The following is a 23964-nucleotide window of genomic DNA, read 5'->3' as shown; positions in this document are numbered from 1 at the left end:
TGACTCGGGTCAAGTCCAGGTGGTTATGAGAAGTCAAAGAACAATACCTCAGTGGCCCCCAACTTTAAGGATGTTCCCCTCAAACACATATAAGCAAACGGACTACATTATAAACACCTGGGTAGACCTCAGTTAGGAGAAGGACTCCTATTGGTTTGTGATAAGGTTTCTTTTAATGTTGAGTAACTCCAGAGCAGTGAGATTTGGGTTCCTTTTAACCAAATCTAGTTTCCAACCATACTTTCAGGAATCCTCCCCTGGTGTAGAGCAAGTTCCACCCATCCAAACTAATAAATCCAGAGTGGGCTGTGAGCCCAGGTGGGAGAGACACAGAACAGCCAGCAGCACAAACTCCTTGGAGAATGAAAGCAACCAGGGGCTGAGGGGGACCAGGGCAGGGTCACCCGCCTTATCGGCTTACACGGCCCCCGCCCTGGGCTCCCGGGACGGGAGGAGGAGCTGGACCCCTGCCGGGAGTGAGCACTCCACTGTCTTCTCTGCGTCCTTCCCTTCTGCAGTATCTCAGCATACTTGAACACCCGAGACCTCTCTCTTCGGGAATTTTATTGTTCGTACCTCACTGCAACCCCGAATGGATTTCTAAATATCTGTGGTATTCGAGTCTTTTCTCTGCTTTTGTACAAGGGAACTATACACAGGGCTAGATTTCTAAAGTTTCCTACGGATGCCACATGCTTCTTTTCCCTTTTTGACTAGGCCACCAGGGAACTCAGCCACTGCTTTCAGGCCATCAACTAATTGTCCTTAGTCGCTCAGTCAGGTCCGACTCTTTGTGACACTGTAGCCCGCCAGGTTCCTCTGTCCATGGGATTTCCCAGGCAAGAATACTGGAGCGGGTTGCCATTTCCTCCTGCAGGGGATCTTCCTGACCCAGGGATTGAACCCGGGTCCCCTATATCTCCTGTATTGCAGGCAGACTCTTTACTCTCTGAGCCATACTAGTCCTGTAATTTAATAGTAGAAGGAGAAGGAACTACTTTTTCGCTAGGAGACCATATATCCCTGTTGCAGGCAGTGCCCTGTCGTAGGCATGAAGTAACTCAAATCTTTTCCAGAGCCCTCCAGGGCTAACGGGCCTTCACAAAGAAGTAGCAGCTTGACCTACATGATATATGGGGCCTGAAATAGGTCATCATGCTCAGAGCAGCGGAAACAGGCACGACAGCGTAAGTGGCATGAATGGCATCCGGAAAAAGCATGGCATGAATTGAGACGGCCAAGACAGAGAGCAAGTAATAGCGCAAACATGACTTCCAGTCCCAAGTCACAGAGGTACATGTTGGGGACGGTTTAGTGTAAGGTGTGTGAGCTGCTGCCCACAGGGGATACCTTTCTGCAGCTTGCTCCAGGGTGAGCAGCAGCCTCCAGCTCGTCATCAGTGCTTAACAGTATGAAAAGATCATACCCTTGGACTGGAGGGGTAAGGGATCAGTGCTGCTACAGTCACAGCCCAGCCCCTTGGCCCTGCCTCTGATGCCCGCAACCTCTGAGGCCGGGCTGGCTTCAGGGCAGTGTGACGCGCGACCCGCCCTGTGCTTGCTTTAACACTCTTCTGTCCCCAGTTTGAGATGTTTAATAATTTATGAACAAGAGGCCCCATAAATTATGTTGCTGGTCCTGCCCAAGGTCTGAGGGTTCTGAGCCAAAGAATTCTGAACTAAACAAACAAGGCTGGAAGGAGCATGTAGGGACTTAGGACCAGAGAGAAGGGTGCCTAAAATCACACAGCCAAGTCAGCAGCAGGGCTGAGGCTAGAACAAACATACTACTTCCCACTTCTGTAACATGCAAGACCGTTTGACGGGCACTATCTAGTTTAATCCTGACGACAATCTGTACTTCACAAACATAGAAAGTGAGGCTCAAGAAAGTTAAGGTTTTCCCCAAGGCCCCACAGCAAAGAAGTGATGGGTCCGACTGGAGCCCAGGCAAGCTGGCGGGAATGGGGAACAAAGGGGTATAAAAACGGGGGACCTCATTCTCTGGTTCCACCACCGTGGCCATTGGCCAAGGGAGGCTCGTTTATTTCTGTTGGGCTTCCCTTGGTAAACACAGCCATATTCCTCTCATTTTGCTCTCAGTAGGAAGGGGCCTGTCTCTTTCCCTGGAACCCGCCTTTCCCAGAATCCAGAGTCCATGTGGGGGCAGCCCAGCCTGGGGCAGGAATGCACTACTAAACCGCTGGCCACCGAGCCAGGCGGTCAGAGAACAGTCAGTCTCCCGGCTCAGGTGGGGAATGGGGTGGGGGTGTGTGCTGGAGCCATTCCAGAGCCCCGTGGGGACTAAGTCCAAGGACACCCACACAGAGGCCAAGGTTGGGGCCAGCAGAGAGAGCCCAGCCCAAGTGGGTGTGGGCAGAGAGGCCAAGGCAGCTGCCCAGGGGGGCTGCCAGGCAGCCCTGCCTCCTCCTTCCACCCTGCCCTGAAGACCCTCAGCTTCCCGGTTCAAGACAGGTGTTGCGGTCATCAGCTGCGCTGTGGGCGGACGGAGGGGCCCTGTGTGGGGAGGTCTCCTACAGCTGCTGCCTGACCCCACAGCCGCCCCTTGGGGGGATGGCCTCCCCCTCAGCTCTCTGGCCCTCACCTCTCCCCACGCCAAGGCACTGGTGTGCATGGAAGACACAAACTCACACTGTTCAGAGTTCCCGGATCCCAGCCACACCCCCCTCCCTGGGGTGGCCTGCCTTGGTGGTCCTCCCCCACTTACTAGGATATCCCCTCTCCAGTTCTCCCACCCACCAGCTCCCCGGGCCAAAGCCGGTGAGAATGAGGCAGTAGCAACAGCAGAAACAGAGGCCCAGAGATGAAGTGAGCGGCTGCTGGGTCTCCAGGCCCCTGCCCAGCAGTCCAGCCCCTCCCCTGGCTCCGTCTCCACAAGAGCCTGGAGAGATAGCATAAACAGCAATGGCCCAGCACTGACAACCCCATCCCAGGGCCACACAAAAAATGCAACGCCTTCTTTTCTCCAGACTGGACTTCTGCCATCAGATTATCAATGAACCCACTGCCAACTATCTAATGAGCATTTACCACAGCTGGAGGCTCCCGGCTACGACCACTGACTCTCCAGCCTCAGGGATGGCGCACAGATATTTACAATCAAATACACTCTCCCAGGCATTTCTGACTGCTTCAGGGGTCATGGAGGTTTGGGGGAGCCTGTTTGGCTCCCTCAGCCACCTGCTTGGCACCACTGAGGCTGCCCGGACCTGACCATTGAACAGGCTAGAGCCAGACACCGCAGGCAGGGCTGGGTGCAGGGGGATCACGCAGCAAGGCTGAGACCTGGAGGCCTTGCATCTGCTGGACCCCACCTCTGGAGCAGGGCTCACAGAGACATCTGGCTGGACACTGTCAGGGGAGGCTGGGGTGGGATGAGTGAGCAGGGACTAGAGGCAGAGTTCACTTGTGGGGTTGAGGATGACCCCCTTTTCAAGGTTTGCAGGCCGCCCGCATCTTGCCCTGGGCAGGGTCTCTGTGTTGTTCAGTGTCAACTGGCTCTAGAATGTATGGATAGCGCTGTAGTCCTATCAAGCGTCTGAAGAGCAGGTGCTTCTTCAAGGTTTGTCTCTAGTCTCTCCAACCAGATCTGAAGTTCCGTCGGGGTCTTAACCCTCTCAGCCTCCTCACAGCACGCTGAACACAGCAGGCGGTACCCAGAAAGTCCCCGGTGGCTGATGGAAGGACATCTATTCAGTGCACCCAGTCCCCGAGGTTTCGTGGGGAAAGTGAGTTCTGGCTGACCCCACTGCTCCAGGGCCTTTTGGATCCCCAGGGCCCTGCACTCCCTCTAGCCTAGGTTTTGGCTGGGGTGGCCCGAGACACATACAGGCATCCTCAGGCTGGGAAAGACCCTGAGCCTAGTTGGTGCCGCGCAAGGTAACTCACGGGCAGGCCTCCAAGCCCGGCAGAACATCCCTGGAAGCTGCAGGCTTCCAGCATCTGCTGTAAAGCCCTTCAAAGAGATTTAAAAAAATTATCCATGAGCAATATGGTCTATGGCAAGATGGATGTTGCAGGAAATGGGAGTCTGAGCAAAAACAACTGGCTTATCTATGATGTCTGGTGGGAGCAGGGCTCAGCAGAGCTCGGCACAGCCTCCCAGGGTGTGTGCCTGCAGCCTTAGGCCTCTCCTCACCCCCATCCCGCTCCTGCTCTGCGTGGGTCTGGACCAATCCCCCGAGCTTTCAGATGCCACGTAAACAGAGAAGGCTATGTGTGTGCACACGAATGCATGCTTGCTTTCTCTTTCTCATACACACACACACACACACACACACACACACGCACACACACATAGTTTGGGAAATCCCCACATCTGGCTCTCACGTGACTGAGCTGTGCCCAGGAGGCCGCAGCTGGGAGGGTCAGGAGTGTGCAAGCTCTCTGGGGGAGCATGAAGTTAACTCTTTGGCACCACAGCTCTGGGACTCTGAGGGAAAGCCAGGGAGGAGACCAGTGCTCAGAGAGCCCTGGCGTGGCTCACTGCGCAAGTATGGGAAGGTGGGGCCACTTCACAGGGTCCCCCTGGTCTTCACCTGTGACTTGAAAGGGCTGCTCTTTCTTTGTCCCTGCCAATCCGAGTCAACCATCAGCTGCCAGGGAGACCCAGTAGATGAAGAGTTCCTCCTCAACAGAGACCCATCTGTCAGTCAGGGATTTAGTGAGCCCTTCCTAGCGCTGGGCACCTGGCTGGGTGTGTTGTGGCCCTGGAATCGTATGGAAATGGGGCACGTGGCCCCCAGGAGACCACTGGAAGCCACAGTCCTGCTAACAATAAGGAACAGGTCAGAGGGGCCTTTGGTCTTTGGGGCAAGTTCTCTCCAACTCAGGCACGTGTATTATTTTATAAATCAGAACTTTTTAAGCTTCAACAACTTTAGTGAATGAGTGACCATCTGCAGTGGTTATCTCTGAAACAGCACCACCCAGAAGGTATCGGGGGACACGGAGGATGCGCCCCAGTCCAGTGGCAAGGACGTGGAGCGCTCTCACAGCCAATGCTGAGCCTGCCCAGATGCCTCTGCAGGCTGCTCTCCCTCTCCCCAGGCTGACTCATTGAAAACCTCAGGGAACCAGGGTGGAAGGCCTCACTCGGCACCCCACCCCCAAGCAGATCTATGCCTCCTGGGGGAGGCTCCCTCCATCACCCTGCCCCCCCATCGTAGCACTTGGACATCACACCGTAACTGCTGCTTACTTTCCCACTTCCCCGACCCAACCGGGACCCAGACCTCAGGATGCCCACCTCAATTTTCCTGGGCTTGGACCACAGGGCCTGGCACAGAGGGGATCCTGAGATGTTCACTGGACAGAATCTACATGACAGCCACAGCCAGTGCCAGGGAGTCAGCTCGAGGTCTGGCAGAAACACCCAATCCTAGGGAGCCTGATACCAGCATCCATCGGGAAACTCACTTCTTATCAATCTATCTAGCCCTCGAGGGTTCCCCCACCTCCACCTCTGGAAGAGCTGCCATGAGTGTCGGCGGAGCCCTGGGCTTAGAGCAGAGAGGGCAACTGAGGTCACTGAAGAAGTTGACGAAGGGGCCCTCTTACTCAGAACCCTGTGACCAAATGCTAGTGAGGAACTCACAGAGGGCTCCCAGAGCCACTGGGCTCCAGGCAGGGACGGTGTGTGGCCAGACCATGCGGACCAGGAGGCAGACAAGGAGAAACTGCCTGACCTGGACAGATCCGGAACAGAGGATGTTAAAACCTGCCCTGTTTGCAAGGTCTCCCCAGGGGAGCTGATGCCAACAGAGACAGTCTTAATTTGGCTTCACTAGCTGTCATCACAGCGTTGCAAGGACCTCACCCTCCTGCCTGGAACAGTCATGCACCCAACCCTGACACACTGATCCAACACTCAGGGAGCCTAAGGTGGCCCAGGGCCAAGGGGGAGACCCTGGATAACAGGAAAGGCAGACACCTGCGGGGGGCTTTTCCTACACCACTGTATCCACTAGCCAAATGCAACATTAGGAGGAAGCATCTTGAAGAGGATGAGCACGGGGAAGGGAAGGGAATTTTTAACATGGCTTGGTTTTCCTGGTACAAGAATGCAGTTCTAATGTTAACAAAATCCATCTTCTTACCAGCTGCTTGGGTCACATGTGTCGATGACAAGATCCAGGGGGCAAAGTAGAAAGAGTTGGGGAAAAACACTTTTTTTTTCCTCGCAAAAGTCTAAGTTTCGCTGAAACGCTGGAAAATTTTTCTTTGCCGCCACATTTCAGGACTGACCAATTATAAAAATGTCACGAGACAACTGAGTTACACACGCCACATTTCTGTTTCTAAACAAAGCAAAGTTCAGAGCAGAAAAAGGTGCTAACACAATAAGTAATGCACGTTTCCCCCGAATCTTTGTTTTTCCACTGGCTTTGTCGTTACTGGAAATGTTGCCTCTTTTGTCACATGTTTATAAACCAAAAAGCCCAAGCAGGGATTTGCTGGACCACAATGTAGGCGTCTCTTCCCTTGAAGAAGAAGACCTTGTGGAAACAAAGCTGTCCTCTTAACTGCCCCCGCCCCTCACCCCAGGGACATGACCAAATGCACCCTCCAGGAGCAGCCCCATTGAGTCACAGTTCACCCTGGGGGTCCAAGCCTTCTGACCCCTCACTCTCTGCCTACCCTGAATATGGCCATCAACCCATACGGATGACCCATCCCAAACTGAACCCAGCCTGGATCTCGGGGTATACCTGGGGAGCCCATCAAAGCTGGCTGGTGTTTCTGGGTGCCATCCCCAGAGCTGCTTATTCAATGGTAGACCTGGGTCTGAGAATCTGTGCTTCAACAAGCAGGCTCAGGACTCTCAGCAACACCCCTGGGCCTTAGCACATGCTGTCCCTTTCCAGACCATCTTCCCATCACTCCAGCAAGAGAAGTCAGCTGACAGGACTGAGGGGCAGAAAGAAGCCGAGCAAGCGGGATGGAGGGGATCAAGGCTACCCACCCGCTAGGTGCCTCACTTCCCAGGTGTGAGATATGTCCTCCCAGGATTCGGGGAGCCCTCCCCTCCCCCACCCCTGCTCCGTGTGTCCAGGCCGGTAGGGCAGTGGGTCCACACTGCCTGTGGCCAGACACACACTTTGTCCATCACATCACTGCCACATAGGCTGGCGGTGGAACTGCCAAACCAGTCAGCCTCCTTCATTACCAATTAGCTGGCTTTGAACTTCAGGGGTGACATCAGGCTGGGGACCCAGAGCCACACAAATAAAAATTATTTAAAAACACCAGCCCGGGCGAGATGCGTCAGAAGGCAATGCCTTCACGAGACACATTCGCTCTTGGAACAGGCCGTTGGAGGGTGCCAGGAATGTTTTGGCTGTGTTCTCCAAGCAGCCTGGGCCTTTCTCCCTGAGGATGGATGGCTTGGGCAGAAAATAAAGTTTTGGAAAAGGCTTGCTGATATACTCTCCCAGGTTACCTTTCCAGACGCATCTCCTGCCCTCCTCCTCTTCCTAGCCCTTCATGTCTGCCAGGCTAGACAACCTCTTCTTCCCTCAAACTTCTCAAACACATCCCAGACTCAGAGTCCTTGCTCAGACCCAGCTCTTCTAACAGGAGTATCTGGTCCACTCTCTGCTCATACCCACCCCTTCCATCCTCCAGTAAACATCTCCAGCCCCTCCCCTCTTGGCTGGTGCTCCCCCCACCCCACCCCAGCCCCTTCTGTTTGACTCCCATGCATCACAACTCCTCCAGGCCCTCATTCATCATGAATCCCCGAGCACATCCTGCTTTCACAGTTGAGCTGTGACCTCCATGAGGCCAGGAACCGGTAATCACTTAAAAGAAATGAAAGCCTCCAGGGGAGGACTGAAAGCTGCTGTCATCTGCTTTGTCTCTGCCCTTCTTCCTCTGTGGCTGGTAAGCAGGGTGGGCCAGGGTCTGAGAGAGGCTGGCCCTACTCTGTGTCCTGGGGTGGGGTGGGGGTGCATTCGTCCCAGGGGAAGATGAGGCACCAGAGGCTTTCACGGACTTGCTTTCTCTGCTTCACCCTGGCCCTCCTCACACCCCTGCCTCATTCCAGGATTTGGCGGGAGTGCCATGAGCAGGAAGCCAGGTTCTGCCTGCCCCTCCCCTTGGGAAGGCAGTGGCCCCTCTCTTAGTCACTTCCTCTGTCAAAGGAGGGCAGATTGTTTTTATAGTAGTCAGAACCTACAGGCAGGTTTTGCTTTAAGCCAAATACACCTTATTAAAGACCAAATTCATACAAAGAGAAATGAAGGGATACTAGTCACAGCCTGCAAAGGGACCCTTTACCTCATGAAGAATCTCTTGTGCCCAATGGGTCCCCTCTACAGATACCGCAGTGGGGTTGGGGGCTCTCTTGGGGCAGGCCCTCTCCCAGTTTGTGGAACTCCTGCCAGCGGTCTCCGGAGCCCAGTCCTGCTCTCTGTGGATCCCTGGGGTCTCAGGAAGGAACAGACGTCAGTGGAAAAAGGTTTGAATCGGAAGAACCAGATTTGAATCCTGTCTACTTGGCTAGGTGACCTTGGTGACCTGGACCTACCTCCCCTGGTCTATAAAACGGGGATAAGACCACCTGCCCAGGTTATCGGGGGGCTGGCTGGCAACTATGAGATGCTGCACACACAGCCTTCCCACTTTGAAAGGAGTCTCTCCTGCAGGACGTAATGCCAAAGTCAGTAGTCCCTCCTGCTTAAGAGCTGCTCCTATTCAGAAATGGCTTAACTCTTGGTGTCTCTTGCACCAGACACTTCCCACGTATTAACTCCTATTCAAGCCTCAGACAACCTGTTGAAGCGCTATCATTATACTCATTTCATAGATGAGCAAATTGAGGCACAGGGAAGTTAAGGACTTGCCCAAGACCACATGGCTGGCAGAGCTGGGACACAGAACTGGGTGTTCCGGCTCCAGAGCCTGTCTTAACTCTACAGAATATTCTGAGACGAAGTTCTGTCTCCTATGAGGCCAGAGCCTCAGCTCACAGAATGAAAATTATGCTTCAAGCCAGGTCCTTTTTAACTCTCAAATCCCCTTCCTTTCTGAACCTATCAATAATTAAAAGAATAATAATGACAGCTGCTATCATTGGGAGCATGCTATGCGCCACCCCCTGCTAATTCAATCCTTACCATTCATAGAGGCAAGCACTATTTTTACCCCCGTTTTCCATATGAAGGCATGAGGTCAGAGGTCAAGCAGCTTGCCAGTCACAGAGCAAACACATGGCAGAGCAGGAGCTCAGACCCTGCCTGACACCAAAACAGAAACTCTGAACTCCAGGTGACACGCTTCTCTGTCGTCAGACTACAATAATACTGATCTCATGAACTTCATCCAATGATGCAACCTGTATGGTACTAAAATGGAAGCTGGGTGAGCTCGCCAAGTTTCCAAGGAAAAGCATAAAGTAAACAGGATTTCACGAGGAGCATCAACTGACCTAAAAGAACAAACTTGCAACACACTTGAGCAACCTCATTTGAATTTAAATGAGCAGCAGCTCATCACAGGACTCCTGGGTGGGATGCGACCTCAGACACAATCCCAGGGCCAGGATGATCCCAGAGGATCCGTGGACGCCTGCGCCCCCTGGTGGAACTTCCTAGCCACCGGAACTGGAGCCATGCAACTTACCAGAAGTAAGTTGCCCCAGCCCATCTTTTCAGGTCTGAAGAGAACGCCCTGCTCTGGGTGGGTGCGTGGGGGGGGGGGGGGGGGGGCTTCGGGGATGGGGGTCTCCTGCAGCAGTGCTCACCTGGGGGAGGCCAATCACTGACTGGCCCAGCCTACTGCTGGGCACGGCACAGAGCCCTCTAACTGCATCATGCCCTCGAAACTGCACTTTCCTGCAGGTGGCCGCTACTCCATTTTCAAGGGCGTGCCCATCACTCGGGCTAGGCTACGATCCCCAGTTATCCAACCACACACTCAAGCAGGAATGGCTCGGGAGGTATTATGCAGGGGTGATCAGGTTCAACATTAGCTGGCTTTCACCTGTTACACTTGATACTCTGAGGGGCCCTGGGTCCCTCAGCTGAAATGCTTTAATGGACAGAGCTGAGGTGTTACTGCTGAAGAAATTTCACCTGTGGACTGCAACCCCAGCCTGCTCTTGGGTTTCAGACTTGCCTGACTGGCCTACAATTGCATAAGCCAGTTCCTTCCATGAAATGTAATATACAGTAGCTCCTATGGGTCTGGCTTCTCCAGTTGAATCCGGACAATACAACAGAAGAGGTGAGGGCATGGAGCTCTGGTGAAGAGATCTGCCCAAGGTCACAGGGCTGCGAATGGGAGCCCAGGCAATCTGGCATAAGCTACACCCACGGCCCACATTGCCCTCCGCTGCTGTCCTTGCCCCCTCATCACCGGTCTCCTCCCCTTGACCATCTCTACTCACTGGTCACAAAGAACCATTCTGAGAGCTAAGGCAGATCATGTCCCCTCTCCTCAGAACGCCTCAGTGGCTCTTCATCTTTCTCACCGTGAAGGCCGAAACCCTTAGAAGGTCTGATGAGGTCTGAGCTGTTGCCCCACTCCCACATCTCTGCTCTCCCCCCTAACCTTGACCTCCCCTCCACTCCCCCCAGCCACAGGCCTCCTGGCCATGCCTTGAGCAGGCAGAGCAGCACGCTCCTACCTCTGGGCCTTTGCACTGGCTGTGCCCTTGGCCTGGATGGCTCCTCCTTGGATGGGTAACCACGCCACTTCCTTGCTTCCCTGTCCAACAGTACATTGTTGCCTGTGCAGTTCATCACTCAGAGCGGACTGCAAACCCCTCGAGGGCAGAAGGGCACATTCCGGTCGCCTCAACACTTTACCGGCATACAGCTGGTGCTCAATAAGGGCAACTGCAGTAGCTAGTCTCCTGCAGTGCTGGGTCCTGCTCCCCCACCTGTGTGCAAGTGCTGTGTCTTGACTTGGCAAAGGCCCGGCTCTCCACCCCTAATCACCAAAACTTCTCCTCTTTCCAGACAACATCCCTGACTTGAGGCCGCAGCAACTCTCCTTCCTGACCTGTAGTGTCATTCATGCACCCAGGCCTTCTTCCGTCCACCTGGCATTCAACCAGCAGCAGGGATTCCTGATACATGTGCGGGCCCTGCAGCAAGGTCTCTGCTTTCAAGGTGGTGGGACACAGATAACACAAGAAAACCCACAAGGTAACGAGAGTGTGGTCAGCGACATGCAGGGAAGAAGCAGGGTGACCTGAGGTGGGCAGCTAGATAGTGAAGCATGGGGCAGCTTCTTTGAGCAGAAATCTTAAGGGGCCAGCCATGTGCAAGAACAGGGAACAGCATTAAGGCCAGGGGGAACAGCAAGTGCACAGACCATGTGAAGAAATGAGCCTGCTGCATTTCAGGAATGGAAGGTGACAGGTGTGAGAGTGCCGGGTGGGAAGGAGGGGGCAGGGGCAAGAGTGGAGCCCGGGGTGGGATGGTAGGCAGGGGCCAGAGCACATACGGCTCTCCAGGATCAGGGGTTCAGAAAGGTGCCTTATTTGACCCATATTTGGAGGAGTTCACTCTTTGGCATGGAGAAAGGTGTGGAGGGGCAATGGTGGGAGCAGACAGGCTGAAGAGGACGCTGAGGTCCTCTGAGGGATGAAGAGGGCTTCTAACAGATGTGATGGTGGAGGTGGGAGAAAGGGATGGGTGTGGAGGTCAGGTGGGCAGGTGAGAGGAAGGGAGGAGTCAGGGATGACTTCTTGATGCTGGGCTTGAGCAACAGGGTGGGTGGTGGGAGGAGGAAGGTGTGAGAAGGAGCAGGTTCCATGGAGGGAAGGAGCAGAGATGAATTTAAGGCTACACTGTCTTCTGGGTATCAAAGTCTCCAGTCCTGCCTCCTCTGTGAGCCTGCCCTCTGTCTGAGCACTTTCTTCCTGTTCACCCAGGTCTGCCTCGTAGTCCTGGCTCTGCGCTCCATAGGAGATCCCTCCAGGAGATCCTCCGAGGATGAGTTGGGGCTTTGGGGACTACAGTGTGACAAGAGGTGGCCAGGCAACAAGCATTTGTGTTCTTTACGCAAACATCGCTGACTGGAGTCACCCTGGGAAGCTTCGTGAGCTTCATCACAGAGCAGAGTGGAACCCCAAACACGAACTCAGACCCCCACTTTGCCACAGACTCCAGGCAGCCACCCTTGGAGACTTAGCTTCTCATTTGTGAAATGGGAATCCCATGAGCCACCATGCAACACGGCTCTGAGTAGGAAATAAAGAAATAGATATATAAAGTAGCCGGTACATAGTGAAAGGGAAGTTGCTCAGTCATGCCTGACTCTTTGCGACCCCATGAACTGTAGCCTACCACACTCCTCTGTCCATGGGATTTTCCAGGCAAGAGTACTGGAGTGGGTTGCCATTTCCTTCGCCAGAGGATCTTCCTGACCCAGGGATTGAACCTGGGTCTCCAGCATTGTAGGCAGACGCTTTACCGTCTGGTCCACCAGGGAAGTCCTCCAGTACGTACTAGGTGCTCACTAAATAATAATAGTAGCTAGCACTTCAGGAGAACTGTCCAGGGTGCAGGCAGTGTTCTAGGCAGACTTATATATAGAAGTTGATGTAATTTTCATTATAACCATGAGCTGTGTATTAGTCAGGATTCTCCAGATAAATAAAACAGACTATTGATAGAGAAAGAGAGAGAAAGAAGAGAGGGAGGAATTGGCTCATGTGACTTTGGGGCCTTGATGAGCCCACAATCAGCTGGGGGTAGGCATATAGGCTGGAGACTCAAGGAAAAGCTGCAGTTCAAGTCCAAAGGTGCTGGCAGAATTCCTTCTTGCTTGGGGGAGGTCGGTCTTTCCCTTAAGGCCTTCAACTGATCGGATGAGACCAACCCACATTAGGGAGGGTAATCTGCTTTACTCAAGGTCCACTGATTTAAAAGTTAATCTCATTCAAAAAACATCTTCACAGAAACATCCAGAATAATGCTTGACAAAATATCTGGGCACTGCAGCCCAGTCAAGTTGACCCAGAAAATTAACTCTACAAGGTGGTAAGAATAGTATCCCTAGTTTACAGAAAGGAAGGCAGGCACAGACAGGGTAGGAGGAATGCCCCAGGTCTGAACAGCCAGACTCTAAACTCCTGCCGTCTGGCTCCAGAGCTGACTCTTTTAACCATGACAGTAAGTGGCCATTATGATAAGCACAGCAGCATAAATTAAATTTCTCCATCCATCCTTTTCCTGGCCTGAGAGTGGAAGGCAGAGAAACCAGGGAAGCTTTCCCTGGGTGGGGCCCTGCCTTGCTTAGGAAGCAGCACAGACCCTGAGGCTCAGAGATTGAGGGCAGAGCACCTGGGAGGCTATCTGGCCCAGACCACAACTCTACGGAGGAGGAAACTGAGGCTGAGAGTAAAGAAGGGACTCACCAGGGGGTCCCAGGGCTTCAGAAAGTGATGAAGACAACAATAAATCATGCTTCTCCAGCGGTTATTGTCTCCTAGGGACTTCACTGCGTTAACTTCTTGAATCTTCTACATGTGAGACAGAGAGCATCATTCTCCCTGTTTTTTTAAGGAATGAGGAAACTGAGGCAGAGAGGTCATGAAACTGGTGCCAGAATCTCAGCCCAGGCTCGACCAGCCACTGCATCTCTGAGGTTTGGGGCAAGTTTCTTGGGGACGAGGGGATGTACCTGTGTGCTAAGTCACTTTGGTCATGTCCGACTCTTTGAGACCCTATGGACCGTTAGCCCTCCAGCCTTCTCTGTCCATGGGATTCTCCAGGCATGAATACTGGAATAGGTTGCCATGCCCTCCTCCAGGGGATCTTCCTAACTTAGGGATCGAACCAGCGTCTCTTAAGTCTCCTGCACTGGGAGGCGGGCTCTTTACCACTAGAGCTGCTCCCAGGCTTGCCCCTCCTTCCCAGCTCCCCGACCTGGGGCTCTGGCTACAAGGGACCCCGGAGAAGATGCTGCAGTTCACATTCATGAGGCAGCCTCAGCCTCCTGTTCACAGAAGAAATGCCCCGGCAGACAGCGGTGTGCACACCTGAAACACCCCTGCCCCAGGTGACAGGCATGTGTGCACATGTGTCTTATCCCACAGCTGGACACAAGCACACACGCCAACCCACAAATGGCTACATGCCAACACACTGGCACACACAGTTAACAAGTGAACACCTGTCAAGCGCACACAACTACGAAACCCCACGTGCACACACACAACCCCCCCACACACACCCTCTATATAGGACACATCTTTCCTCATCCCAATTAACATACAAGCAAACACTGAAACACACAAAACATAGGATGCCACACTCAGAAACACACCATACAATCACAGCTACCCCAATTCACAGCCCATCTTTCACACACAGGCATATTCCTCTACTGATCCAGGGTTCAAAGCGCCTGGACACAAGTACCTGCCCACAAGGTGAGCCGCCACTGTGCGCCACCTAGTCTTCCACACTTCCCACACCCGCAAGGGCCAGAACCGCCCTCCTCGGCTGTCCACCCCCACAACTCACCACCCCCACAAGTAGGAATAACACAGGTCGTTCCAGTCCCTTCCCTCCGGCAACTCCCAGTACACACTCATCCCTAAATACAAGGGACCACCCTCCCCCAATTGACTGCACCCCGCCCACGTGCAGGCATTTGCCCAGTTCCTCCCCCCACCTCCCCGCGAGAATCCTGACCCCAGCGGACAGCGCCCAGCACACACAGTGCCCAAGGACTTGCCCCGCCGCTCCCTGTCTCCACCCCCTTCGCAAACTCCGGGTGAGCCCTGGCACCTGCTGGGCCAATGCCGGGGCAGGTCAGTGCCCTACCACCCGGTCTCCGAGGGCCACCGCGCAGAGCCCCCACCCCCGCAGCGTGGACCAGGCGCTCACAGTCCGGGGAGGAAGGGCAAGGCTGCTCCTCAGGCATTAGAAACTCACAGTCACTCGGGCACGATCCCTGCCCCCCACCCCCAACACCCCCCAACGCCCTGCTCCCGGATCTCACCTTCTCACGGGGAAAACCCAGCATCTCTATTAACCCTTCCGTGGCTGCCGCACCGCGGTAAGGACCCAGGGAGAAATCCCAGCAGTGCCCAGCAGTCGGCCCCGCAGCCCCAGGAGGAGGATCCGCCTGCACACGCAGCGCGGATCTAGGGGGCTTAGGCCCCCCACTCTCCATGCTCCCACTTCCATCAGCACCGGGGAGAACCCGAGGGACGCGGAGGGAGGAGGGGGTGCGAGTACCAGAGGTCTTAGGCGGCAGGAGCTGGGGATGGGGGCAACAGAAAGGGAGCAGGACCACGGGGCAGACGGGCGAGGACAAGCCCGCAGAAAGTCCCCCGCAGGGTCAGAGAGGCGCGTGCACGAAGCGGGAGGGAAGGTTGGAGGGAAGAACGACCGGAGGCTCCCTTACCTGATTTCCTCTTGGAACTGCCGTAGTCTCTGAAAAAGAAGCAACAACACACAGACATGGTTAGGGTCGTGAGGGGGCGCGAGGCTGCTGCGCTGCGGCTGCAGAGCACTCGCGGGCCGGTGCTCATGTGATTCCCGCTGCCGGCGAGCCGCGCGCTCCGCAGCCGCACGCACTGCGCGCCGCGCCAGCCCGCGGGGGCCCCCGCCTGCCCGGCCTACCCCACGGGCGCGATCGGCCCGGCCCGCCCCGCCCAGCCCCGCCCCGCCCCGCCCCCGCTCGGTGGGCCACTCGCGCCCTTTCCCAGGCACCTTCCCCGGTACTCCGATGGGGGAGGACGAGGCAGGTTCCCAAGCACTTCGTTAACAGGGAAACTGAGGCCCCGGGGAGTGGTCGCTAGAACCCAGGCCCTGCAGTGCACCGGGAGCCCGCTCCCCACTCCTGCCAAACTTCCCCTCCCAGTGCTTTGCCCACTCAGCCTTTAAAGTCAAGACAGAAATGTTACCTCCTTCACCTGTCTTGCCTGACATCCTCCCCTTGCAGGTGTGACCCTCTGAAGGAAGTCCACCCCCACCCTAGACCCATGGGTCCCTGAGGTCACACTGTGCCTTGTTCCCTCCAACTGCACCCCTTGGCCAGGTAGTGGTGATGGATGAATAGGGACTGTAGGCTTAAGGCTGACCAGAAAGGCTCAGGCTGGGATCCCGGGAATTCAACAGCGGGTAGAAAGAGCATACTGCCAGGTATGGTGGCTAAACTTCCAGTGAGCACTGGGTTCAAATCCTGTCGCTAGAAATAACTGCTGGAGGACCAGAGGTATGTAACAGACTGTAGCCTGCCAGGCTCCTCTGTTCATGGAATTTACCAGGCAAGAATACTGGAGCAGGTTGCCATTTCCTACTCCAGCTGATCTTCCTGACCCAGGGATCGAACCTGAGTCTCCTGCACAGGCAGGTGGATTCTTACCACTGTGTCACCTGGGAAGTCTGTTAACAGCTTTACCTGCCCTGGTCTGCTCCAGCCTGGAGCCTGCTCTGCCCTCCAGCAAGGAGTTAACCCAGGCTCAGCCACAGGCTCCCTCCCAGTCCTGCCCCCACCGCCTTCCTGCCCCTGCTCCTGCCTACAGCCCCTCCCTGCACCCCTGCAAAAAAGTAAATGGCTGTCTTGGGAGGCCTTACAAATAGCTGTGAAAAGAAGAGAGGCGAAAAACAAAGGAGAAAAGGAAAGATATCCCCATTTGAATGCAGAGTTCCAAAGAATAGCAAGGAGAGATAAGAAAGCCTTCCTCAGTGTTCAGCGCAAAGAAATAGAGGAAAACAATAGAATGGGAAAGACTAGAGATCTCTTCAAGAAAATTGGAGACAGAGATACCAAGGGAACTTTTCTTGCAAAGATGGGCACAATAAAGGACAGAAATGGTATGGACCTAACAGAAGCAGAAGATACTAAGAAGAGGTGGCAAGAATACAAAGAAGAACTGTACGAAAAAGATCTTCATGACTCAGATGATCACGATGGTGTGATCACTCACCTAGAGCCAGACATCCTGGAATGTGAAGTCAAGGGGGCCTTAGGAAGCATCACTACGAACAAAGCTAATGGAGGTGATGGAAATCCAGTTGAGCTATTTCAAATCCTGAAAGATGATGCTGTGAAAGTTCTGCATTCAATATTCCAAATTTGGAAAACTCAGCAGTGGCCACAGGACTGGAAAAGGTCAGTTTTCATTCCAATCCCAAAGAAAGGAAATGCCAAAGAATGTTCAAACTACCACACAATTGCACTTATCTCACACACTAGTAAAGTAATGCTCAAAATTCTCCAAGCCAGACTTCAACAATACGTGAACCATGAACTTCCAGATGTTCAAGCTGGTTTTAGAAAAGGCAGAGCAACCAGGGATCAAATTGCCAACATCCACTGGATCATCAAAAAAGCAAGAGAGTTCCAGAAATACATCTATTTCTGCTTTATTGACTACGCCAAAGCCTTTGACTGTGTGGATCACAACAAACTGTGGAAAATTTTGAAAGAGATGGGAATACCAGACCACCTGACCTGCCTCTTGAGAAATCTGTATGCAGGTCAGGAAGCAACAGTTAGAACTGGACATGGAACAACAGACTGGTTCCAAATAGGAAAAAGAGTATGTCAAGGCTGTATATTGTCACCCTGCTTATTTAACTTATATGCAGAGTACATCATGAGAAACGCTGGGCTGGAAGAAGCACAAGCTGGAATCAAGATTGCTGGGAGAAATATCAATAACCTCAGATATGCAGATCACCACCCTTATGGCAGAAAGCGAAGAACTAAAGAGCCTCTTGATGAAAGTGAAAGAGGAGAGTGAAAAAGTTGGCTTAAAGCTCAACATTCAGAAAAAGAAGATCATGGCATCTGGTCCCATCACTTCATGGGAAATAGATGGGGAAACAGTAGAAACAGTGTCAGACTTTGTTTTTGGGGGGCTCCAAAGTCACTGCAGATGGTGATTGCAGCCATGAAATTAAGAGACGCTTACTCCTTGGAAGGAAAGTTATGACCAATCTAGACAGACTATTAAAAAGCAGAGATATTACTTTGCCAACAAAGGTCCATGTAGTCAAGGCTATGGTTTTTCCAGTAGTCATGTATGGATGTGAGAGTTGGACTATAAAGAAAGCTGAGCACCGAAGAACTGATGCTTTTGAACTGTGGTGTTGGAGAAGACTTTTGAGAGTCCCTTGGACTGCAAGGAGATCCAACCAGTCAATCCTAAGGGTAGATCAGTCCTAAGTATTCATTGGAAGGACCAATGTTGAAGCTGAAACTCCAATACTTTGGCCACCTGATGTGAGGAACTGACTCATTGGAAAAGACCCTGATGCTGGGAAAGATTGCAGGCAGGAGAAGGGGACGACAGAGGATGAGATGGTTGGATGGCATCACCAACTCAATGGACATGAGTTTGGGTAAACTCCGGGAGTTGGTGATGGACAGGGAGGCCTGGTGTGCTGCAGTCCTTAAGAAGTCCCTTCCTTTGGTTTTAGGGGGTTCTGCAGGGTCCAAGTTCAAAGCCTGGTAAACTCTGGAAGTTGGTGATGGACAGGGAGGCCTGGCGTGCGGCATTCCTTGGGGTTGCAAAGAGTCGGACATGACTGAGCGACTGAACTGAACTGAACTGCACTCTTGCATCCACCAGTCCTCAGGAGAGCCCCTAAGACAGGTCTATTAAATGCTCAGGTAGGGCTAGATGGTTATCTATGTGGAGACCAGGGCAAATGCTCGTTTCCCTGGGGATCAAAGAAAATGCCAATTGCCCAGCTTCAGTCGAAGCGAACTGGCAGCTAGGTCTGCTGGCTGGAAAGAGGGAGTCTACTGGAAGGAAGGACAGCAGGTTCACTGGGAAAGGAGTCACCTTCTTGGACTCCCCAAGACTCCAATCCTGGGGGTCTAGGGGGTGACCTGGGCTTTGAGGCCATTTGTTAAGCTTCAAGGTGCTTTGCCTCCACAGCCTAGGATGAGGGGACCCCCGTTTCCTAGGCTCGTAGGTTTCCCACAGAAGCCTGTGAGTAGGAATGCTGGGGCTGAGGCCCAGGAACCTCCATTTCTGATACAACCCCCTTCCCCCTCCCCACCAGCCCTCTTGTTTGAGAACCTCCTCAGTATTCCGAGCCTCTTTCAATCCTCACATCCACACTAAGGAGGTTCTCTCATCCGCACCTTACAGATGAGGTTTGGTCACTGCCCAGGGTCATCCAAGCTGGGGAAGGGCTGTGGTTTATGAGCTCCCCTGTCCCCATGAAACTGCATCACGGGTGGGGGATAATGGGGAACCTGCTGAATCTGTTGCCTTCAAAAGGCAGGTGGGAGAGTTCCCATTAGCCCCTGTCCCCGGCCTGTCAGTCCAGGAAGGCCAGAGCCAGGGTCAGCTCCCTGGGGCAGAATGGAGACGGGGAAGACCCTGTGTAGAAGTGCCTGGCTGTAACCACGGAAGCTCTGCCATGAGGAGAATTCCCAGCGAGGAGGAGGAGAGTGTTACATGGCAGCTACGTCCAGCCCAGCAGACTTGCATCTCCCAAGGAGAGACTTTGTTTCTCAGGCCTTATTGCTGGGTAGGGCCTGAGGAAGGGCAGAGAGTGGAGGGCCAGAATCAGCTCCCCTCCCCTGCCCCACCACCTCCCAGCTGGTCCTGCAGGAGAAGCCTCTGGCCCGGGGACCACAGTGGCCCACTGCCCATCCCCTGGCGGCCAGCAGACCAGATGGGGGGCGTGGCTTCCTTGCAGTGATGGTCATTGCATCGTCTCCACTCTGTTTGTGCAGCTGCGCTGCCCATGATTCTCTTTGAGCTTGTCAACAGCCCCCAAGGGGAGACAGGCAGGTCATTACCGTGTCACGGGGGCATGTCGAGGCTCAGGAGTGGGAGAGGGACATAGTTCACGGCTGCTGAGGCCACTCTGTGCCAGGCCCCATCAGCGATTCTCAACCTGAGCATTCAACAGGTTCATCTGGGGAGCCGGAGTTATAAGTTCAGATGTGGCCCCCACCCCTGAGCTGATGAACATAGTGTCTGCATCTTGGACGAGGCCCCAAGGCTGCTGGTTGAGAACCCCAGGTCCGGCACAGTCTCCGCTCAATCACTGAAATCCCTGTAGGCAGCAGTGGTGCCAGGGGGCACTCCAGCCCCTGTACCACAACCTCCGCTGGGACTCTAGTCACCCCCAGGAAAATCTTGCTTAGTAAGAACAATGAGCTTGAGGTACCAACGAAGCTTCCAGACAACCCCTGCCCGCTCCCCGCAACCCACCCCAGCCAGCCTGTCCTTCAACTAGAGGATGAGCCCTTCCCTTCAAGGACTCCTGGATCCTGTAGTCTCCTTTTTTGGGCAGGTGAGGACAGCAAAGCTTAGAGAAGCTGGACAACATGTTCAAGGTCACACAGTAGGTGAGGCTGGGAATGGAGGCTGGGAACCTGGGCCTTCTCTGGGTCAAGACCAACCCCCAAATGCTGCCACCAGTGGGTACAGGGGAGGAGGGCAATGCCAGGCCTGGAGGCCTGAGAAGCACATGGGCTAATGGGGTGGAGGCCGAGGCCCTGGCATGGGGGGCCCAGGCTGGGGTTGGATGGTGGGACTGGCAGGCCTAGGACTCCTTCCACAGGGTCTGGCCTTCAGCCCGAGTAGGGGCGGCCCTAATAGGAAACCTCTTGGAGGTTTCCGGTTGGGCACCTTTTAGCAAAGCCATTTCATATTTTTAGCCGTTGAATGTGCTGAGAAGCAGCTTAGATATCCCAGTGGCTGGGACTCCCCCATCCCTCACATACCAGGGCATGGGGCGGGGTGGGGAGAGGCAGGGATCTCCCGCCTCCTGCTGCCCTGCAATCAGTCCTGGCCTGGGCAGCACAGCAGACCCTCTGTCAGAGGTCCAGCTTCCCACCAACTCAAGACCCCCTCCCCACCTCCCCACCTTGCTCAGTTCTTGCCCGGAGCTGGTGCTGACAGCCCCCACGCCCCTGGCAATTCCACTCCCGGTAGGTCACAGTCTAGCCTGCTTCCGACTTGCTGCTGAATCACCCTCTCCCGGGGAGTCACAGGAAGGGAGAAAGGGAGGGGAGGCGAGGCTGGCGTCTCCCTCTAGTGCCGCCAGAAGCTAATGTAATTGAAAAGGCCTCCCAGGCTGTCCTGACACGGCTCCGTCAGGCCACTCGGCCTTCTCTGCAACTGGTCCGGGGGTGACCAAGGCCACAGTGACCAACCATCCTGGGCAAAACTGGGACACAGGACTTTCAGAGCTCAAACTGGGAATGTCACAGACAAACCAGGATAGTTGATCACCAGATGGTGTTCAGGTCAGGCCTGGCTGGAGAAAAAGGGTGGGGTTCCTCCAACTCAGCATCACACTCTTCCCTTATTTAAACAGGGAACTCCCACTTTGCAGCCTATGTGATATAAACAGTTCACCTAGGATGTTGCTGTCTGCAGCATGAGGGAAAGTGCTGGAAGCAGATTCCAGTTCAACTTTCTGCTACTTGCTGGCTGGGTGGTCATCTTGAGCTACTTCCTTTAGCTTGTGAACCTCTATTTCTCTGTGTATAGAAGGAGGACAGTAACTGTAGCAACCCATTAGGATTTGGGGAGCATGACACACACAGTGCTCTTAAAGAGGTTCACATAGTGCCCGGCACAGAAAATGCTATAGAAATGCTTATTTTCTCACCCCTGGCCCTGACCCCACCTCTGTTGCTACCCAAATGGCAAAGTCCTGTTTGAACTTGGACCCTGCAGAACCCCCTAAAACCAAAGGAAGGGACTTCTTCTTAAGGACCCCACCATGATGCTGGTGGCACAGTACCACGCAGGGGCGAGTGCAGACTACTCTGCAGTTTCAGGCTTTCAGACACCAAACCAGGCTGTCTGTCAAGTGCCGTCCACAAAGGGAAAGTCTGTTTGTACACACAGTGTTTGAATAGGGCTCATCTAGAAACAGCCACATTTTCAAGGTGACACTGATCCACAGGAATTGGCAAACTCTGGACTCATGTATTGGAATGCATCTAACCTCCAAGGAGCGGCAAATTCTCAGAGCCCCGAACCAAGCGATGATTGTGCTAATGGCGCTCAGAGAGGCCAGCTTTCCCTTTGGTTGCCCCTTTCATTTCTCTTGGTGAGTGAGACATGCTGTGCTCCTTCCCCGGACATTCCAGGGAAGGGGCTGGTGCTGGATACAGAAAAGAGGGAGAGGCTGAAGTGAGGGGGCGGGAAAGGCATTTAACAGGCCCTGTGTCTGGGGCACCTGCTTTTGCACATGCTTCCCCTCCCTTTCTTGAACAGATATTTGCCCTGCGGTGCCTGGAGAATCCCAGGGACGGCAGAGCCTGGTGGGCTGCCGTCTATGGGGTCGCACAGAGTTGGACACGACTGAAGCGACTTAGCAGCAGCAGCAGCAGCAGCAGCTCTGAAGTGGGCAGAGGTGGTGTTAATCTGTTTTGTGGATGAGGAGATTGAGGTCCTGAGGGCCTAAGTGGCTGGCCGGGGCTCACGAAGCTCCACTGACATCCTGACCCAGAGGGCTCCCCACGTCGAGGTCCACCGGGGACTGGGGTGCAAGGAGAGGACACACAGGCAGGAGAAGCAGGAAAGGAGAAAGGAGGAGATGGAGAAAGGAGGCAGCCATCCTGCCGGTGAGGGTTCCCAGAGTGAGAGGCAAAGCCAGGAAGAGCCCCCGAGACAAAGGGAGAGACTAGGAGAGAAAGCCCAGTCTGGCGGACCGGCTGTGTGGAAGGATGCCGAGTCCCCGGCTGTGGCACTCAGAAGAGTGCTGCAGGGCTGTGCCCTTCCCTGCCCACTGCCCCTTCCCCCGCCCTGCCCCCTGCACTGTTGCTCCTGTCAGCGAGTGCCCTGGCAAAGGAGGACATGCACGCAGTGCCAGCCTGATGTTCTCACCCCGTCTGCTGGCTGACATTGGCTGTTTGGCCCAGGATGCCTGTCTGCAGGGTTGCGGCTGCTGGGAACCGCAGGTTGCCAGATGGCTGTCGGTGACCTTGAGAGCCGAGCGGTCCTGGGGTCATGGGTGGGACCTGGATCATTGGATCATGGGGACGGTGGGGGGCTGCGGGGGGTGATGGTATGCAACCCTGGCTAGGGGAGTGACGTGGAGCCCTTGAGGTGTGCAGCAATGGTTCTGACTGCTGTTGTTAACCAGTAAGCACTTTGTGGCTCCTGCAGGAGGCAGCCTTGTGAAGGCCTGAGCGGGCGTGGGAGAAATACATGACTTGTGCTTCTGGCCTGCGAGTATGGGGTGAAATTAAGGGAACAAAACTACCTAGAACAGTAAGAAAGGTAACATTCTAAGACAGCCCATGCTGAGAGTCACAGGAGAGGTTACCCACCAGGTGCAGAGAAGACAGAGATCCCAGGGCTATAGGACATCCAAGGTGGCCTCCTGGAGGAGAAAATTGTGAGCTGGGCCTTGGAGGAGCAGAGGAGTTTGGATCCATGGAGAGGGTAGAGAGGGGGAGAGTTCAAGGAGGAACAAGGAGCTTTGAAGAGGAGGAGCTGAACTCCTAGGGAGGGTTGGTGAGCAGAGGGACAGGCAGGGAAAGGCCAGGCTAGGGGGAGGCGGAGACCGGAGTGGGGAAGGGTAGGGCTTTGAAGTCCTGCTCGGAAATCTGGAAGGTTTCAGAATGGAAGGGTGATAGGGTCAGGGCCTGGCTGGGGGAAGGTTTTTTGTTAAGAGGCTGAGGTGGACAGCTAGGGGGCGGGCAGGAGAGGCTTCGAAGACTCTGAGCCTGGATGTCCACACCCCCTCTCCACCGCCCACCCCCACCCCCGGCAGTTCTGGGCCTGGCTCTGCCCTTCCGTGGCCAGTAGACCTGGGCAAGACACTTCCAACTGGCACTTTTTGAATGCCAGGTTGTGACCCGTGAGTGAATTCTGAAACCAACTAGGTGGGTCCTCACCAGCATGTTTAAAAGGTAAAACAGCCATCTCCAAACTTTTGGACCCCAGGGACTGGTTTTGTGGAAAACAATGTTTCTATCAACAGGCAGGGAGGGGCGGGGGGGTGTCTGCCACTCACCTCCTATTGCGCAGCCTGGG

At 54.4% G+C, this 23964-nt stretch overlaps 1 protein-coding gene across 3 annotated transcripts in view; it reads right to left on the bottom strand.

The window, feature by feature from the left end:
• The window catches only part of SH3PXD2A (SH3 and PX domains 2A), a 255942-nt gene that overhangs the window by 74061 nt on the left and 157917 nt on the right, over positions 1-23964 (bottom strand). For all 3 annotated transcript variants that reach the window (XM_018041254.1, XM_018041252.1, XM_018041253.1), the window contains exon 6: positions 15393-15421. In XM_018041254.1, the coding sequence (XP_017896743.1) occupies positions 15393-15421 (29 nt within the window). The remainder of the gene's footprint in view (positions 1-15392; positions 15422-23964) is intronic.

The sequence above is a fragment of the Capra hircus genome, chromosome 26 (genome assembly GCF_001704415.2).
Source record: "Capra hircus breed San Clemente chromosome 26, ASM170441v1, whole genome shotgun sequence".
NCBI classification, from domain to species: Eukaryota; Metazoa; Chordata; class Mammalia; order Artiodactyla; family Bovidae; genus Capra; species Capra hircus.
Note: the sequence above shows the minus strand (reverse complement) of the source record. Positions and strands in the feature narration are given on the sequence as shown.